General features: G+C 38.0%; 1 protein-coding gene across 4 annotated transcripts in view; it reads right to left on the reverse strand.

The window, feature by feature from the left end:
• Positions 1 to 4123: 4123 nt before the first annotated feature.
• Positions 4124 to 13869, reverse strand: part of flad1 (flavin adenine dinucleotide synthetase 1) — a 45805-nt gene continuing 36059 nt past the window's right edge. For 3 of the 4 annotated variants that reach the window (XM_039752090.1, XM_039752080.1, XM_039752099.1), the window contains exons 7-8: positions 13336 to 13409; positions 4124 to 4873 (exon numbers count right to left, since the gene is read on the reverse strand). In XM_039752090.1, the coding sequence (XP_039608024.1) occupies positions 4738 to 4873; positions 13336 to 13409 (210 nt within the window). In that variant the 3' untranslated portion in view covers positions 4124 to 4737. The remainder of the gene's footprint in view (positions 4874 to 13335; positions 13410 to 13869) is intronic. The other variant, XM_039752100.1, reaches the window with a different exon arrangement.

Here is a 13869-nt window from a genome sequence, read left to right on the forward strand (position 1 = left end):
CCTATAGACTGCTTTACAGATGACAAGCATGAGTTGAATAGGGAGATATGGAACAAGTGAAATCGATAGTGGAGTGGGACAGTATATTATAGTGGAATTCTATATATTTATGTGTTACAAGTTCACCAAAGCTGAAAACAGAAGGGGAGTGGTGGATTGGCACTACATGGTTCATAGCATTTAGAAAGTATCGAGGCCTTAGCCTTCAAAAACTTCTCCAAGAGTGCTGAGGCTCTGATAGCCAAAGTAAAGAGCATTCTCATGAAACTGGTGCTTATAAGTGCCAAATGAAACAGATGCCCAAGTGTCTTCTAACTTTGCGCCACACTCTGTGATAATAAGAAATAAGACAAAAGCATGAGAGTCATGAGTGAGTTGAATACCAGAGTGGACAAAGCATGCAAACATGATAATGTTACTATTAATCAGGTTAAATACACAGTCCCTGAAGTGTCCTTTCACCTACTAAAGGAGAATGGTCTGTATTCCAGAGAAAACAAGAAAAAGGGAGTTGACCTCAGTGCAGCTTTTTTTGAAGTGTAATGTCAAGAAGAAGCTATCCTATTTATTTTTTGCACCAGGACTTCCACTGCATAAAATACCAAAAAAAGTAATGGGGTGATAATCTTACAGTACAATCCACTTTCTGCTCTCTAAAAATCGTTTACTAGTAAACCCACCAAAATGTAGCAGAGGTGACGATTATAAATACTATTAAGGAAAATTATTACTTCTTCCCCACATTCCTTTAACACAGTCCAACCATTTCTTCCAGATGTCCGTTTCACCATAATTATTAGGTGGGTGCTTACTTCTCCCATAGTCATTTTTATGAAGCGTGCTTGAGGAAGAGCAATGCCAAGGATTTGAGCCCCTAACATAATCATAAATGGAGTATTTTATGAAGCGATGTACTACCATACATTACCTGTGACACTACGTATTTATATTTAACAATGTTTCAGTCATTTTTAAAATTTAAATGTCATATTGGTGCCAAAAGTGTTCAGTGCCAGGCAGAGGAACAGAACTGACAAGGTAGTATTCTCCAAAGTTCTGCCTGTGCCACGGGCCAGTCCAGGTAAGATTGAGAAGTTCAGAAGACTTAACGTGTGGCTCAAATTTTGGCGTAGGGTAAAAGGATATAGGTTTATGGGGGATTGGGGACTCCTTTTGGAGCAGATGGGACCGCCAAGACAGGTTACATCTGAACTGGAGGTGCACCAATGGATTGGTTGAGGTGTATGAGTAGATAAGTCGAGGATTGTTTAAACTAGGGAATGGTTTAGGGAGTTTAGGAAAGGCCAGGTTTAGAACTATACATGGAGGAATAAACAATAGTGTAGAAATAAAAATGCGTAGTACTGTAAATTCTAACCCAACATTTAAATATAAAAAGAGTAACACATTAAAAATAGCTTGCCTTAATGCTAGAAGTATCAAAAATAAGACAAGTGAGTTAGAGCTGTATGTAGTACAGCAGGGGTCCTCAATCACAGTCCTGGAGGGCCACAGGTTTTTATTCCAACTAGTTTCCTAATTAGAAAGCAGTCCATGCTGATAATGAAACTTGTTATTGAACTATTTAGCTTGTTAATGCTTGCATTCATCCAAGAGCAATTTTAATTGCACTGTAGAGTAATCTTCTGTGAGAACATCATCGATGTGTTTTGTGGACCAGAATAGATTTAAACTTAATGGTCCTTCAAATTCCCCTCTCATTCATTTCTAAACAGTTTTTTTTATCACTGATACTTCATGGCAAGCGCAGGCAACAATTAAAACTTAAATCCAGCTGCTAAAATCTAAAATTGACAATTAAGGGTTCTGAATGGTAACAAGCAAGAGAACTAAAATTAAGCCCAAAAAACATATTGCTTTAGTAGTAAATAAAAGATTTCTAATTAAGAAATTGGTTAAAGTGAAAACCTGCAGCCATAGCAGACCTCCAGGACTGTAATCAAGAACCTCTGATCTACAAAGTAACTAAAATTTGTCTTTGATGAATAAAGGCACTAACAAGGCATAGAGTTAAACACCAACTTTCATTATCAGCAAGGACTGAGTTCTAATTAGGACACTAGTGGAATGAAAGCCTGTAGCAACTGTGGCCCTCCAAGACTGTGATTGAAGAACCCTGTAGTAGAGCATGATTATGATATTATAGCAATAATGTAAACCAGGCTAAATAACAAAGATGGGGATGAGTATAACATAGAGGGATACACAATTTTTAGGAAGGAGCGACAGGGGTTGCTGTTTATGTCAAACAGAATTTAAATGTGAGTCCTCTTCAGTTTGACCATGAGCCCCATCTTAGTGAGGACATGTGGCTTCGCCTGGAAAGCATTAGGGAAAGAGGCCTTATTGTAGGAATATGTTATAGACCTCCCAATGCAGACAGCAATTGATATTAAGAGTGGTGTTCCACAGGGTCAGTGCTGGGGCCACAGCTGTTTATAATACATATCAATGATTTGGATATAAATATAAGTAACAAGCTGGTTAGGTTTGCAGATGATACCAAGATAGGTGGATGGGCCGATAATTTGGAATCTGCTACATATTCATTACAGAAGGACTTGGACTGCATACAGGTTTGGGGAGATTTATGACAGATGAAATTTAATGTAAGTATATGTAAGACACTACACATAGGAAGTAAAAATGTTAAGTTTGAATACACAATGAGAGGTCTGAAAATCGAGGGTACACCTTATGAGAAGTATTTAAAAGTCATAGTGGACTGTACGTTATCAACTTGCAGTGTTCAGAAGCCATTAACAAGGCAAACAGAATGTTCAGTTATATAGCACGGTGTGTAGAGTACAAGTCCAGGGAGGTTATGATTAAGCTTTCAAGCACACTGCTGAGGCCTCATCTGGAGTACTGTGTGCAGTTGTGGTCTCCAGGCTACAAGAAGGACATAGCAGCATATGAAAAGGTCCAGAGAAGATAGCGACTAGGCTGAGATCAGGACTACAAGAGATGAATTATGAAGAAAGATTAAAGGAGCTGAGCCTTCTCAGTTTAAGCAAAATGAGGTGACATGACTGAAGTGTTTACAATCATGAAGGGAATTAGTCCAGTGGATTGAGACTGTGACATTAAAATGAGTTCATCAAGAACACAGGGCCACAGTTGGAAAATTTTTAAGGGTAAATTTCGCACAAACATTAGGAAGTTTTTGTCTACACAGAGAACCATAGTCACTTGAAATATGACTTTAGGGACTTCAAAACTCGACTTGATGTTTTTTTAGAAGAATTAAGCTGATAGGATTGGCGAGCTTTGTTGGGCTGAAAATAGGTACACTGGCACAATTCACCAATTAACAAAGTCTTAAACTGGGTAGATGGTTACATATTACTTTGCCTGTCCATTCTTCACCCTTGTTTAATACACATACAGTGTTAACAATACAAGTACTTGCTTATATGTAATATTCCAATAGCAGGGTAGCACCGTAGGGTGGCACTATTAGAAAGGACATAAAGTTTAGTAGTGAGCAAGCTCGCTTGAATAACAGAAAGGAAATGTAAGATAAGAACAATGACAACAAAATAAAGAGCAGCAGAAAAAGTATCTCTTCAGGACCAGGCCTGACTGTTAACAAAGAGCTTTTTCAAGAAACTCTTACTAATAGAAACCTAGAAATCATGTGCCACAATTTAAAGTACAAATTGCACTTTGTAAATTACAACTCTTGATCCAATACTGTTATAGAAGAAAGGGGTTACTATATATCTATTTCCAGTCCAGGGTGAATGTAAATGGCCTGTCAACATCAAAACCCTTATCTTTTTACATGTGTTTTTTATCCTAACTTTCTCTCAGTTTACGCACACCAGCAGAACTGAAGATATAAGATAAATTTCTGCTGTCATATCTGTTGTGTAAATATAACTAAAGGAGATCCTTTCAATAACTTTAATAAAAGTTATAAAAACACTGGAAAGTGTAAACACTTATCTTTATTAATCTGTTTTTTCAGTACTCTTCATCTGAAAACAATGCAAAAAGGAAAAGCCCCTGAATCATAACCATATATATGTGTATGTATAATACAATTAACATAATCAAATATTCATATAATATTAATTACATTTATAGTCATTTAATAATATAATATTTTTATTGTTTTGCTAATTGATATTTACCGATGTAAGCATTATTTTAAATTGGAATGCATGGATTTAAAGGTGATACCTTCCAATCGAAATCTTTCAATTGTGTCCAATAAAAGTCCTTTTCTGGAGGTATAGCAGTAAGGACAGCTGTTGTCTCTTCAGAGAAGAAAACTGCAGCTGACAACCCTCGAGGATTAAGTACCATTGTGCCTTCTTAACTGTACCCACACTGCGTATGTTGTTTGGCCTCTTCAAGTCAAGAATACTTGTCTACAACAAAGACAGGCAGCTGTTGAAAACATTTTTCCTCCTTGTCATCAAAACAGGTGAAGCATTGCTGCTGGGGATCCTTAATACTCTGGCAACATTTGTTAAATAAATAACTATATCTGATTACTTTTGCAGAAGACACATTAATATTGATTTCTTATGCATCAACCATGTCTGCTGCAATTAGTGTTTTTGAATCTCAAGAAATACATACACTCTTTGACATGTTTCCAACTAAAATGTGACCATAACACTCTTTAAGCACATTTCCCACTTCTGTATAGAGGATGTGCTGATCTATTAACTGGCATTATAATCCAATGGCAGGGTACTCATACTACTTTCTGGAGGTTCGTTCTTCTTCCTCATTCTGCAGTTCATGGGCTGGCCTATAACGCACAACACCTTTCTCATCAAAAAACTGCAGAGCTGGATTCTTCAAGGTGTTGTCCATGCTACCCAGGGAAGTGTATCTAGAAAAAAACAAAATCATTACATTTCTTTAATCAGCAACAAACAAAAACAGGTCACTAGAATAACTCAGATAATTTATGAGGTTTAAAAAAAAAAAAATGATTGGTGGTTTGTACGGAAAGATACCATAAATTATATAATTGAATACTTTATTATTATGAAATGTCAGACTGATTATTTAATTTGATCTAACATTCACAAAATTTTCAGACTAAATTAAATTTCTAGGCTGGTGGGGTCAAAGTCTATTCTGGAATCTGGGTGTACGGCAGAAACAACTGTACTTGGTCCATTGCAGGTCACACTCATTCACATGTGGCCAATTTGGATTTGTCAAACTACTTAATTTGTACATCTCCAAGATGTGGGCGAAACTTCAAAATAAAAGCAAGAAACACACAGAGCCATAAAGACGGAGACCGGGTTAGCTCTAACTGTGTGACGCTGCAGTAACATTTACTGCATCAATATGCTCTACTGAACAATTAATAATTCGGCCGTTTCAGTCAACATCAATACAATACAATTATACAATTTATTTTTGTAAAGCCCAAGGTCCTGCCTTATGACAGCCCCAGCATTGACTCCCTACGAAGACAAAAAAAAATGGAAGAAAACTTGGGATAGGCAATTCAGAGATAACCCCCTTTCCAGGTAAACTGGGCTTGCAGTGGTTGTCAAAAAATGGGGGTAAATACAATACAATACACAGAACAGAACACAGTAATCCTCAATACAATACAATAGTACAATAAACACCAAAATTTGGAAGAGGGAAAAAAAACTTCCTGTGGTATCAGAATTTTGCTTCATAACAGCCATAATAATTGATAAAGAAACATTTAAACTCATTCATCTTTATTAGTTCTAGTTTAAACAAATGATAGTGTAGACTTTAATCTTTTAATAAAGAGTCACAGCACAGGAATTAAAGCACATGCAGTAAAAATAACCTTTTTATTTTTAAATCATAGTAATTAAGGGTTTAGGAGAAACAAAGCTGTGTAAACCACTGCACTGCTATCACTTGGATACAAGGTCTTGGGGTTGAATTGCAAAATGTGTTGTTAAGTGAAATTTTCACATATTGCCCATGTGGGCACAGTTTTTCTCCTTTGCAGGTCTTTCCACTACTTATCGGCAAAATTTGCCAAAGCGTTTATTAGATTTAATGTACATTGTAACTTCAAAGTCTGGATTAAACGTGCTATGACAGCAGCTACTTAGTGCAGATCAGGTACTGACAGGCACAGTCAACTCAGAATATAATGCTGATTCCTCACATCATGAGCTATACACCGTTTACCTGCCGGTTCCTTGAAGCTGAAACAGGGAATTGCAGGTGCACAATTGCACAAACTAATTTTACTATAATATTAGAATTCACTGGCTACTCTAAGCTGCTCAGTGTGGTGTGTTTTATTACTGGGCTGTTTTCTGCCTTTTTGCATGATGTCACGATAGGCTCCAGCTGCCCATCAGCTGTAGATGAATTGTTCTAGCAAACAAAAACATCAGTTGTTGTGCAATAAGACTTTATCAAATGTTGTAAAAATGGCAATGTGATATTTTTTAATAACAAGATAATTTTAAAAACAATACAAAATACAAACTTAAAAAGAGGTATTTTATACATTACTAAACATATGCATCAGGATCTGAACATAGCATGCATCCACTAAAGCCATTCTTTTTTGAATTTGATATTCAAGGCATGCAAGTTGTAGAAGAAAAATGCACTTAGGTGTCACATAGTCATTTACAGTGGTGTGAAAAACTATTTGCCCCCTTCCTGATTTCTTATTCTTTTGCATGTTTGTCACACAAAATGTTTCTGATCATCAAACACATTTAACCATTAGTCAAATATAACACGAGTAAACACAAAATGCAGTTTTTAAATGATGATTTTTATTATTTAGGGAGAAAAAAAATCCAAACCTATCCCTGTGTGAAAAAGTAATTGCCCTCTTGTTAAAAAATAACCTAACTGTGGTGTATCACACCTGAGTTCAATTTCCGTAGCCATCCCCAGGCCTGATTACTGCCACACCCGTTTCAATCAAGAAATCACTTAAATAGGAGCTGCCTGACACAGAGAAGTAGACCAAAAGCACCTCAAAAGCTAGACATCATGCCAAGATCCAAAGAAATTCAGGAACAAATGAGAACAGAAGTAATTGAGATCTATCTGTCTGGTAAAGGTTATAAAGCCATTTCTAAAGCTTTGGGACTCCAGCGAACCACAGTGAGAGCCATTATCCACAAATGGCAAAAACATGGAACAGTGGTGAACCTTCCCAGGAGTGGCCGGCCGACCAAAATTACCCCAAGAGCGCAGAGACGACTCATCCGAGAGGTCACAAAAGACCCCAGGACAACGTCTAAAGAACTGCAGGCCTCACTTGCCTCAATTAAGGTCAGTGTTCACGACCACCATAAGAAAGAGACTGGGCAAAAACGGCCTGCATGGCAGATTTCCAAGACGCAAAACCACTGTTAAGCAAAAGAACATTAGGGCTCGTCTCAATTTTGCTAAGAAACATCTCAATGATTGCCAAGACTTTTGGGAAAATACCTTGTGGACTGATGAGACAAAAGTTGAACTTTTTGGAAGGCAAATGTCCCGTTACATCTGGCGTAAAAGGAACACAGCATTTCAGAAAAAGAACATCATACCAACAGTAAAATATGGTGGTGGTAGTGTGATGGTCTGGGGTTGTTTTGCTGCTTCAGGACCTGGAAGGCTTGCTGTGATAGATGGAACCATGAATTCTACTGCCTACCAAAAAATCCTGAAGGAGAATGTCCGGCCATCTGTTCGTCAACTCAAGCTGAAGCAATCTTGGGTGCTGCAACAGGACAATGACCCAAAACACACCAGCAAATCCACCTCTGAATGGCTGAAGAAAAACAAAATGAAGACTTTGGAGTGGCCTAGTCAAAGTCCTGACCTGAATCCAATTGAGATGCTATGGCATGACCTTAAAAAGGCGGTTCATGCTAGAAAACCCTCAAATAAAGCTGAATTACAACAATTCTGCAAAGATGAGTGGGCCAAAATTCCTCCAGAGCGCTGTAAAAGACTCATTGCAAGTTATCACAAACGCTTGATTGCAGTTATTAGGTTCACACAGGGCCATGTAGATTTGGATTTTTTTTTCTCCCTAAATAATAAAAAAACATTATTTAAAAACTGCATTTTGTGTTTACTTGTGTTATATTTGACTAATGGTTAAATGTGTTTGATGATCAGAAACATTTTGTGTGACAAACATGCAAAAGAATAAGAAATCAGGAAGGGGGCAAATAGTTTTTCACACCACTGTAGAAGATGTTTTGATATGTTTTCCATATTAAAATATAGAATTCATCTTAAAGAAATAGCATAAAGTGTTAATATGTCAGAAACCTGTTCAGGCATATCAGGAAACCAGATAAAGGTCAAGTGAAAAACAAATTGAACTGAAAGATAACTAAGAGATGATTAAGAAGTCAGCAGATGTCCTATGAAAAACCAGAATGGACTGTTGTTACATACACAGAAATTCCAAGGGTGATGGCTCAGCACAAAGGGTATAAGAAGAACCAGAAAATACTTTTGTTTTATATAAGTCATTTGAGTGTAAACCAACGAGCCAACCACAATAAAATGAATGCACTAATTGACACTGTATGTAAATTCTAAAGTTTATAAAATGAACCTCTATCCTTTGTTTTCCCAACCATTCTCATTATACTGTGAAGAATGCTCCCTGTTCAAGCATTAGCTGAAGAGTAATAAATGATGCAGACAACCTTTTTACTCCCACCTCATTATTGACCCAAAGGTTTTATCAAACTTGTCCCGATTGAGGATAAGTTTCTTTCTTTAACTAAGATGTTGATCTCTATCACAAAGTTTTATAACAACAAACTAAAACCATCAATTTTCCAACACTACAGCTATAATACCATCCTAAAATATTCAGTGTCTACAGTGAAAAATTTATATTTCTTATTGTTTATTATAAGTCTTAACTCATTGAATTATTGAGATTGTTAAAACATCTATTTTATAACATGTTATTGGCAAATACTACAGTAATTATTAGTGCATCATAATGCATTTCCTTGCACAGCTGGTAATGACAATAAAAAAATAGGAAGAGTCATGTTGCACTAAAGCTAATTGTGAATAAAATATTGCCAAACAATATGTCACAAGGTGGCTGCCCTACAAAATATTTTCAGAACAGTTTTTTAGGCTCACATAACAGAATGGATCATACAAATACTGCAATTTGCCAGAGCCAAGGGTACAAAGATCCTGCACATGGACATTTTTAATGCACCCCGCCCCCATTACATTTATAATTTCGTTAGTATAAAATTTAAACAAAACATGTTCACGCCAGGGCGGCACGGTGACGCAGTGGTAGCGCTGCTGCCTCTAAGTAAGGAGACCTGGATTCGCTTCCTGGGTCCTCTCTGTGTGGAGTTTGCATGTTCTTCCTGAGTCTGCGTGGGGTCCTCCGGTTTACTCCCACATTCTAAAGACATGCAGGTTAGGTACACCGGTGATTCTAAATTGTCCCTAGTGTGTGCTTGGTGTGTGGGTGCCCTGCCCGGGACGTTCCTGCTTTGCGCCCTGTGTTGGCTAGGATTGGCTTCAGCAGACCGCCGTGACCCTGTGTTAGGATATAGTGGGTTGGATGATGGATGGATGTTCATACCAGCCATTAAAATGCATCTTCAGTGTCTGATCATGTTTATTTATGAAGCACAGCACATCACAGCTATTAAAATTTTAGAACAATAACTGCTCAAAATGACCTTGTCTCGCTGAAGCCAAATGTCTGGAGACAACGAGTAAATTTTGTTAAAAGTGGGTGAAAACAATTAGATGACTCACTGTGTGTCACATTCCTAAACCAATCCAAAGCCTCATGAAGGTGGTGCTACACGTAGAGCAAGTAATTTTAAACTGGAAAGAGAAGCAGGCTCTTGTTAACCTGATCCAACAGACAGCAAGCTTCTGATGATGATGAACATTCAAAAAGTATCCCAAAACACCTATTAAACATATATGTGTCACAAGTGCAGAGACCACATTGCAAATGTTAAAAATAAACAACCTTTTGCAAGCAAAAATGTTTCTGAAGCATCAAATTATACATTCACAAACAAAGATATCCATGGATGAGTGGTAAACGTGAAGGGTTAAGTGTCACAGGTACAGTGCGTGCTCTCTGTTGTTTGCTGTTACAACGATTATGTAGGAGTCACTGTGAGTTTGAAAGAATTACCTGCTATGATTGTGAAAATACAAACTGCTGTTAAAACAGCTGATAACAAACAGCCACAGCAAATGTAGATTTCAGTGCTCAAAACACCAGAATCAACAAATCTACCTAACAACATCAGTAAAGCACAGCACCTCTGACTGAATGTCTAAATGAGTAACTAAAGGAAGTTAACATCCACCCATCCATCCCGCTATATCCTAGCTACAGGGTCACGGGGGTCTGCTGGAGCCAATCCCAGCCAACACAGAGCGCAAGGCAGGAAACAAGCCCCAGGCAGGGCACACACACACATACACATAAAGCACACACTAGGGACAATTTTACAGTCGCTAATGCACCTAACCTGCATGTCTTTGGACTGTGGGAGGAAACCCACGCAGACATGGGGAGAACATGCAAACTCCACGCAGGGAGGACCCGGGAAGCGAACCGAGGTCTCCTAATTGCGACGAAGCAGCACTACCCACTGCGCCACCGTGCTGCCAGGAAGTTAACATTACTGTCTAAATGGAAACGCAAACAAGCCAAGCCAGAATAGCTGCAGCATTTTTACATATACTAGGCCCATAGACTACAATGCTTGCAGGTGCTGGTCATAAAATTAGAATATCATGACAAAGTTGATTTATTTCATTAATTCAATTCAAAAAGTGAAACTTGTATATTAGATTAATTGATTACACACAGACTGATGTATTTCAAATGTTTATTTTTTTTATTTTGATGATTATAACTGACAACTAATGAAAGTCCCAAATTCAGTATCTCGGAAAATTAGAATATTGTGAAAAGGTTCAATATTGAAGACACCTGGTGCCACACTCTAATCAGCTAATTAACTCAAAACACCTGCAAAAGCCTTTAAATGGTCTCTCAGTCTAGTTCTGTAGGCTACACAATCATGGGGAAGACTGCTGACTTGACAGTTGTCCAAAAGACGACCATTGACACCTTGCACAAGGAGGGCAAGACACAAAAGGTCATTGCTAAAGAGGCTGGCTGTTCACAGAGCTCTGTGTCCAAGCACATTAATAGAGAGGCGAAGGGAAGGACAAGATGTGGTAGAAAAAAGTGTACAAGCAATAGGGATAACCGCACCCTGGAGAGGATTGTGAAACAAAACCCATTCAAAACTGTGGGGGAGATTCACAAAGAGTGGACTGCAGCTGGAGTCAGTGCTTCAAGAACCACCACGCACAGACATATGCAAGACATGGGTTTCAGCTGTCGCATTCCTTGTGTCAAGCCACTCTTGAACAAGAGACAGCGTCAGAAGCGTCTCGCCTGGGCTAAAGACAAAACTGCTGCTGAGTGGTCCAAAGTTATGTTCTCTGATGAAAGTAAATTTTGCATTTCCTTTGGAAATCAAGGTCCCAGAGTCTGGAGGAAGAGAGGAGAGGCACAGAATCCACGTTGCTTGAGGTCCAGTGTAAAGTTTCCACAGTCAGTGATGGTTTGGGGTGCCATGTCATCTGCTGGTGTTGGTCCATTGTGTTTTCTGAGGTCCAAGGTCAACGCAGCCGTCTACCAGGAAGTTTTAGAGCACTTCATGCTTCCTGCTGCTGACGAACTTTATGGAGATGCAGATTTCATTTTCCAACAGGACCTGGCACCTGCACACAGTGCCAAAGCTACCAGTACCTGGTTTAAGGACCATGGTATCCCTGTTCTTGATTGGCCAGCAAACTCGCCTGACCTTAACCCCATAGAAAATCTATGGGGTATTGTGAAGAGGAAGATGCAATACGCCAGACCCAACAATTCAGAAGAGCTGAAGGCCACTATCAGAGCAACATGGGCTCTCATAACACCTGAGCAGTGCCACAGACTGATCGACTCCATGCCACGCCGCATTGCTGCAGTAATCCAGGCCAAAGGAGCCCCAACTAAATATTGAGTGCTGTACATGCTCATACTTTTCATGTTCATACCTTTCAGTTGGCCAACATTTCTAAAAATCCTTTTTTTGCATTGGTCTTAATTGATATTCTAATTTTCCAAGATACTGAATTTGGGACTTTCATTAGTTGTCAGTTATAATCATCAAAATTAAAAGAAATAAACATTTGAAATACATCAGTCTGTGTGTAATGAATGAATCTAATATACAAGTTTCACTTTTTGAATGGAATTACTGAAATAAATCAACTTTGTCATGACATTCTAATTTTATGACCAGCACCTGTATCTAAAGTCCGTTTGCTGAGGTTATACCACATAGTGATGCAATACTGAACATGACAGAAAGATACAGTAGCAAGCAGAATCACTTCTCAAATGCCTGTAGCTGTGGTGGTCTAGGTATGTGTTATGTGTCTGTCTGTGTACTCTGACATCACAATGTATAAATCAATCATTAAGCTTTTGTTACCTTGTACTACTGAGCTAGTAAATGGATAACAGCAGTTTGTTTTTTTTATTTCCACTAAATGAGTCCCTGGAAGAGTGAGGTATGGCATGAATCATGATGGGATAAACTAATGAACAAGCATCTTCAGAAAATGAATTGATAGATAGAAATCAATCATCATTAGATACAACAAAACAGATAATGTTTTAAGAGGCACTGCAGCAATGTACTGCTTAGACAATTCTGGAGTGTATTTACTTTACCTGCAAACCTGCGTACAAGCAAACAACTATTTACTCTGTGTTGGTTTGTTAACAATACATCTGACCGTTATGTGAGATAGCTAACCACATTGCGTTTAGAGTTGGGAGGTAAGCTGGACAAGGGCTCAAAAGACAGGGAGGTAATGCAGCTACAAACATGTGATTGTTAGATTGTCTTTTTGTGTCTGTGGAGCTATGCTTTTGGTTGGTGGGCAAGTGAATGAGCCTCCCCACCTTTTAAACATGGTTTCTAGACACATCTAGACTGGGCCAGAAAGGCAGTATTGTTTCTCATTTCCTGTTTATTTATTACATAACTTGTGTTCTCACAGTACAGATTCCTTTTTTTAATAAATCCATAATTTATGAATAACTTGCTTCCGGCAAACTTATATTCCAAGTCAGAATGGCACAAAGATGTCATGTACTCTCATTGCAAAGCATTCATTAGATTTTGATTGCTGGTCTCTTAATTTAAAACCAAAGTAGGATTTTTCTTTTAATAAGAAAATATTTAATAAGAGATTCTGAAGACTGGAGAGATAAAAGTTCATCCTTACCCTTTATCGTATAAGATACAATATGGCACATATAAGGTCCGTAAGAATTCCCAAATGTCATGATATGTCCAGTCCTAAAAAAAGAAAAAAAAGAAAATCCAACTGCCAGTCTAGCACACTATGTAAAGTACTACATGTAATTATTGCTTCTACTCTCTTCAATGTTTGCATATATTTGTTGTTGTGCAGAGTGCAGCAGCTGTGGGACATTTGGCTATCATTACCATTTACCCCTTGTGCTATTACAAATCAGAATAAATTGGTGTGCATTTTATTTTCTTAAGAGACTGCAGTAAAATTAAATGGATGCCACTTGTAATCACTGTGGCTTGGTTTATAAGATCTCTGTCCTATGATTATCAAAGTCTAAACTTGCAATCCATGCAGGGATGGTTTCTACACTGGCACATGATGTGAATCTCAATTAATTGAGTTTAAGAATGTTATTTCTTGATAAACTCTTTAAGGACATCTGATGATTATAACACTTTTTGTCACGTACTGAAACTTGTCACAAACTATACCTCAATTCAA

This window comes from Polypterus senegalus, chromosome 1 (genome assembly GCF_016835505.1).
Source record: "Polypterus senegalus isolate Bchr_013 chromosome 1, ASM1683550v1, whole genome shotgun sequence".
NCBI lineage: Eukaryota > Metazoa > Chordata > Cladistia > Polypteriformes > Polypteridae > Polypterus > Polypterus senegalus.